The sequence below is a fragment of the Chrysochloris asiatica genome, unplaced genomic scaffold (assembly GCF_000296735.1).
Source record: "Chrysochloris asiatica unplaced genomic scaffold, ChrAsi1.0 scaffold00084, whole genome shotgun sequence".
NCBI lineage: Eukaryota > Metazoa > Chordata > Mammalia > Afrosoricida > Chrysochloridae > Chrysochloris > Chrysochloris asiatica.
This window is the reverse complement of record NW_006408602.1, coordinates 1787621-1794401: the sequence shown is the minus strand read 5'-3', so window position 1 is coordinate 1794401 and position 6781 is coordinate 1787621. Positions and strand designations below refer to the sequence as shown.

Sequence of the window (6781 nt, the reverse complement as noted above, 5' to 3'; positions counted from 1 at the left end):
AGTTTGAAACTACCAGCTGTTCTGCGGGAGAAAGATGAGGCATTCTGCTCCCGTAAAGATTTACAGCCTCAGAAACCCTGTACAGGGGCGCTATGAGTCGGCACACAGCCACCATCCAATTGCAAGAAGTGCAACCAGAATGCTCCTTAGAGGCCAGGATGGACAAACTTCGTCTCTCGTACTTCAGACATATTGTCAGGAGGGACCAGTCACTGGAGAAGTATATCAGGTTTGGTAAGGTGGAGGATCACAGAAAAAGAGGAAGACCCCCAGTGAGATGGATTGGCAAAGTGGCAGAATCAATGGGCTCAAATGTAGTAACAATAGTGAGGGTGGCCCATGACCGGGCAGCGTTTCGTTTTATTATGCATACCGTCGCTATGAATCAGTACCAACTCAGTGGCACCTAATAACAATAACAATCCAGTTGCTGGAGTCCTGGTGTGGTGCTATAGGAGAATCCCTGGACTGGTTCAAGCACACTGGTCACTCCTTAGAGGCCCTATACAGGGTAACTAATGAGTCAGAACCAACTCCAGGACACTTAACAACAGCAACAACACCCAGTCACTTTTAGAGACTATAGCTAAAAGGGTTAAATTCACTGCACAGCACACGTTTATTTACATAAAGTTGATGTGATACAGTGATTAAGAATCTGAACTCTGCCATTAACTATGTTATTTTAAGCAAGTTATTAGCCTTTCTGTATTTTGGTGTTCTCTTTTGTAAAATGTGGGCAAATCTGTTGGAATCAATTAAATATCTTGAATAACAACATACACTGCATTACATTAATAAGAAGTCTAGAACTACTAATGATTGCTTCTGTCTCAGATCTACATTATTCAGAATGTATCTATATATTACTTAAGTATAGGTAATCAGTGATTTAAGTGGTCAGAATTATAGAGTGAAAAGCTTCCTAAGATTCATATTTAGTTTAAGATTTTGTCTCAAATACTTTTTAAGCCATCTTATCTGCTTTAACTGTAAGAGTTTCTATAAAACTCATGCTATACAGACCTTTCTCTTTAAACCTTTGATATACTATATTTCCTTCACTATTAAAAATAATAGAAGTAATGAAATTACTAAGAAATGTTAAAGACTAGTCCTCTTTTTCATCTTTATGTAGAAATAGCTAACTGTTGAATAGATTAATAGATGTGAATTTTCAGAAAAATTTCCTTGATGCATGTGAACATTCTGATGAATATCAATGTAGATCATAAAAATATCATTAGCCTTTATGCAAGAGATTAAATGATAGAAAAGTAAGTAGTGTGTATTTCATCTAATATTTATAACAAGAGAGTAATGAGAGTGAGAAAGCCTATGAAATTCTAAATTGTTCTTTTGTGATTTTCTGAGCTTTTCCCATATTCCAAGTTGCATATTCCAGGGAAATTGGGGAGTGGTATATAGATCAGCACTGGACTGCGAACCACAAGTCGGCAGTTCAAACTTACCAGCTGCTCCTTTAAAAAAAAATCTAATAATTTCATCATAAGTTTATATATTGCTTGCTTTTCTCTTTTGTATTTCTAAGATTTTATTATTTTAATTGAAAACAATTAGCATCCCACTTTAGTTGTCCAAATTTATAATCCTATCAGTCTTATTGAAGATGTTGTCTCTCACATGTTTTATCGTCCCTTTAGCACATTATAGTGTTATGTTGGCGGGCAAAGGATTGCATGCCTGCTCTCTCTTAGTCTTAATGCTGTGACAATTTTTTTTTTTTTTTTTACAAAGCACTTATTGTATTTTGGTGATTTTTTCCCCCAGAAAATTATACCATTTTTCTTCAAATTCTCTCTGTAATATTGTGCACCTGCCTTTTAGTGGAAGTAGTGGTAATATATTTATGACCTTGAACATGTAGAGAAAAAAGCAGGTTTAAACATTAGAAAGAGTGTCTATTTTACTGTTTGATTGAAAATAGTTTTGACTTTTCATAAGCATGAAACCAATATGATGAACATCCTCCTTGTGTTTATAACTTCAGTGTTACTTTTAGTATTTGTATAAGAATTAAACATGAGTGCTTCACAGATAAACTTTCAATAAGCAAATGCTAACCTTTTGATGTTTCTGTTTTACTAGTGACTTCTAAAAACCCATTTCTTTCTTTTAGCAATAAAATCTTAGTAAAACCCTGCAGTGAACTTTTTAGTTATATATAAATGTTATTTAATTTTATTGGTCTTGGAATATAAATTAGTTAGTAGACCTGAGTGATGGATTTCCAGTTGTCCAGAGTCAGACTTAAATACATTTTGTAGTGACCAGACTGTGTCTCAGAGGAAATGTAGTCATCCTTATTTGTAGCATCCTTATTTAGAGACACAGATCTCCCTGATCTCTGTATGTACCCTTGGGTTAATATGACATCTGTCTTAAGGTCAATCAAACAGAGGGGAAGAATCTGTCAGTCTTACAGAGTAGTTCTGTACCAGTGTCTGTCTCCTCCAAATTTAATGATGGTGTAAGATAAAAGGATACGCATGAAGTACTCATGTCAGATACAAGCTCAAAACACCCTTCTTATTAATATTGTTCTTTTACTTTTTTATTTATTATGTCTTATAATTTACAAGTTGTGCCTTTTTGACCTTTAAAATGTTTTTATAAATGTTTGTTAAGCAAACCTATGCTATCCCTTAACAATAGCCCTGAAAATTTGATGAGGAATTGTTAAGAAACATTATAAAGCTTTTGATATTTTTTTGTGTTTATGTATTACTATTAAGAAGAATACAATTTTAAGGTGATATCAGTAAGTTAAATTCAGTCAATTCCTTCTATGTATTGTAGGACCAAATGGAGCTTAAAGGATATCTTTCTTATGATCCAAATGCATTTTGTTTTTCTCCAGAAATCAAAAATCTCCACATATGACAAAATGTGGGCTTTTATGAGTAGCAGGAGGCAGTCAGTGCTCGTCAAAAGTAATGAAGAAGGTATCCAGCGGGTCCTCACCTCTGATTATGCTTTCCTGATGGAGTCAACAACCATAGAGTTTGTCACTCAGCGGAACTGTAACCTGACTCAGATCGGCGGCCTTATAGACTCCAAAGGTTATGGCGTTGGCACACCCATGGGTAGGTTATGCATCAGCCGTGTGTTCTTTGTTCATTAATCTCCGTTACAAGGGGGAGAATATAATGCTACCATACTTCTTTAAGAATTTGTTTACCAAATGCATCATAATACATTCTGTTCTTGTATAAATAAAATACAAGGAAACAGTTTTGAAATTGTCCTCTAACTGGAGAAATAGCAGGAAAATAAATTTCTAGCTATTTAACTGTAATGATTTCTTGAAATTTTTTGGCTCTCCTCACCTAATAGATTTATTTGGAAAGCACTAGAGTAAACAAATGCAGTTTTGCAGGGTTATTTCTGCAAGGAGTAATTAAGAAAACTTGTATCTCTACCAGCGTCTTCCTGTTTACATTCCTAGAGATTTATGTCTTTTTTTGGTTGTTGTTGCTTGTATTGTTGTTGTAAACCAGGGGTGGGTAATGTTGGACCCATGGGCCATATGTTGTTGTTGTTAAGTGCTGTTGAGTCGATTCCAACCCATAGTGACCCTGTATAAGGTTTCCGAGGCTGCAAATCTTTACTGGAGCAGAAAGCCTCATCTTTCTCCCGTGGAGGCCCGCAAAATCATTTGTTCTGGACCTGCCAAGGCAACTGTAGTTCCAGTCCTCATATTGCTGTTAAGTGCCATCAAGTCAGTTCCTACTCATAATGACCATATATCAAGTTTCCAAGGAGCAGTTGGTGAGTTTGAACTGCCAACCTTGTGGTTCAAACTGACCTTGCAGTCCAGCGCTTTAATCCCACAGTGCCACCATCACCTGTTGTTGTTGTTAAGTGCCATTGAGTTGGTTCACTCATTGTGACCCTGTATAAGGTTTCCGAGGCGTGGCTGATGAATTTGATCCACTGATCTTGCAGTTCAAATTTACTTTGAGGTCCAGTGCTTTATTGAGTTAATTAAATATTTGACCAAATTTGTTGTTGTTGTTGTTAGGCGCCATCGAGTTGGTACCAATTCATAGCGACCTTATGCACAGCAGAAGGAAACACTGCTCGATCCTGGGCCAACCTTACTATTGTTGCCACGCTTGAGTCCATAGATGTTGCCACTTGGCCAATCCATTTTGTTGGCCAATTTATTCTCTGGCCCTCCACCTTATCAAACATGATATCATTCTCCAGTGATTGGTCCCACCTGACAATATGTCCAAAGTATGAGAGACGGAGTTTGGCTATCTTGGCTTCACAGGAACACTCTTGGCTAGAGTAGGCTAATTTTTAAGTTGATAATTTTGGGCAATTGATGTTACAAATTTTGGCAGAAAAAAGTTTCTGCAGTCTTGTTGTAAACTCATACAACAATAATTCCTGCACCCCTCAGATCCTTAATTATTGTGTGTTAAACAAGTGAATTTTACATTTAAAAATATGATAATGTATCAAGATTTATGTGAAGAAAATAAAGCACATTGTATATTATTGAATATGATAGACTTATTATATAAACTTGAGTTACCCAGGGTAGTAAGAATTGAGCTGCACTTAGAAAGAATGTCTGAGGAATTAGGAAGTGAGTTTTTTTTTCATTGTTAAGAGTTATATAATAAAAACAAACACTAAACCCATTGCCATTTATTCACTTCAAACTCATTTTGACCCTGTATAGTGTTTCCAACTATAAATCTCTATAGGAGCAGAAAGTGTCATTTTTTTCTCCCCTTAGAGTAGCTTTTGGGTTTGAGCTGCTGCAATTGTGGTTAACAATCCAGTGCTTATCCTACAGTGCCACTAGAGCTTTTGGTCATTAAGTTGTTAAGTGCCATTGAGTCGGTTCCAACTCATAGCAACCCTGTATAGGGTTTCTAAGGAGGAGCTGGTGAATTTGAACCATTAACCTTGTGGTTCAAATTGACCTTGTAGTCCAGTGCATTATCCCACAGAGCTACAACAGGACTCCAGAGCTTCTTATAGTTATGTAATAGAATGCATCATTGCAAATCTTTTAGAAAAAAAAAATGTTGATTTTCACACAATACAAAATATTGTACTTAAGGGGTTTTGCTTGTTTGCTTGCTTGCTTCTTTAGTTACTACATTGCAGCAGTAGTGTCTGTTATACTACACTGCTGTGAGGGAATGCTTTCTAAAGATAAATCAAAACAGTATATTATATAAAGTTTTAACACTATCTAAGGAGCTCTGGTAACGTAGTGATTATGAATCGGGTTGCTAATCTCAAGGTCAGCTTGTTCAAAACTATCAGTGGTTCCATGGGACAAAGATGAGGCTTTCTGATCCCATAGATTTACAACTTTGGAAACCTTATGCAGGGTTGCCATGAGTCAGAACCGACTCCATGGCACACTACCACCACCACCACGGTATTTCAGATATGAAATAATTAGAAAGAAAAGATATTGTTAAATCAGTTCTAAGAAAGCTCTCTGTTATAGTTTACTGAGACTATAAATGATCGGGTTTTTTTCATTGTTTCTTTAAAAATTTTTATTGTGAATTAAGTACTAGTTTACATGGGAGAATATCAGTTTTACATTTATCATTTCATTGCAATGATTACAAACCCCTCCATGCATCCTCATTCAATAGTATTTGCTTCTATTTCCTCTAGGGGTACTTTTGGGAGGTGGAGTGCGGGGATGTACACAAAAACACTCTGGAATATATAATCATTTAAATAACCAAACAGCACATTCTGCAAGCCTGCCTCCTGGCTGCCAGCACACAGCCTTTCTCTTTCCATGAGTCTAGAGTCCTCAGCTGCTTTAACTCTCCATGTCCTCATCTCTGCCTCCATCTCTGGTGTGGCTACTTTTCTGAAAAAGTTCCCACATTCCTCTTGTGCTCTTTTCCCTTGATGTTTTATGTTTTTGATAAATATTTTTACACTGCAGATGAGGCTCCCATTCAGTAATTTCCATATAAATTGTCCAGTGACATGGTTATATTTTATCAATGAGTGAACAAACTTGCTAATTTTTTTCTGTTCTGATTGTTCTCTATCTATTAATCTAGTTTCCCAATCTTCTTACCAAGTATTTGAATTTGGTTCAGTCATAGCCTTCAAAAAGAAAAAAAAAAAAGGGACTCAATTTGTAAACCATGGGTGAATTGGAACTAAAACCACAGTGAGAAAAATTATGCGGTTAATGCCCTCCTAGTAATTAAATCTCCCTCTCATAAAACCAGGGCAGCATGCACATTGCACAGCAAGCAAATCTCTTGACTGGTAGAACAGGAAACAATGATCCCCGCTCAGAGTTGGCCTCCAACAACTCCACTTTGAATGTGTCTCACTCTCCATAGTCCTGGAAAGAATCTATTTTTCACATTGTTCTTTTTATTGTTATGTGCCGTGATAGCGACCCTGTACAGGGTTTCCGAGGCTGTAAATCTTTACGGGAGCAGAAAGCCTCTTCTTTCTCCAGCAGAACAGGTGGTAGTTTCGAACTGCTGACCCTGAGGTTCACAGCCCAATTCGTAACCACTACACTACCAGAGCTCCTGAAATGGCACATTATACCTTTTCCCAAACTCCTATGCCTGAGCTTTAGCCTATAGTTTTTTACATTCTGTTTGTCATTCCACTTTACCTACATTTAAAACATTCTAATCTGTTCTGATTTTGCTGAATCAGTCATTACTGAACCAGTTTGAATTGGTTTCAAGCCCTAATCCTTACTGTCTTATCCTTGTTTTAAAGTAATTGTTGA

The 6781-nt window shown here is 36.6% G+C and overlaps 1 protein-coding gene across 3 annotated transcripts in view; it reads left to right on the top strand.

Moving 5' to 3' along the window:
- The window catches only part of GRIK2 (glutamate receptor, ionotropic, kainate 2), a 960410-nt gene that overhangs the window by 906082 nt on the left and 47547 nt on the right, over window positions 1-6781 (top strand). For all 3 annotated transcript variants that reach the window (XM_006865837.1, XM_006865838.1, XM_006865839.1), the window contains exon 14: window positions 2882-3107. In XM_006865837.1, coding sequence (XP_006865899.1) covers window positions 2882-3107 — 226 coding nt within the window. The remainder of the gene's footprint in view (window positions 1-2881; window positions 3108-6781) is intronic.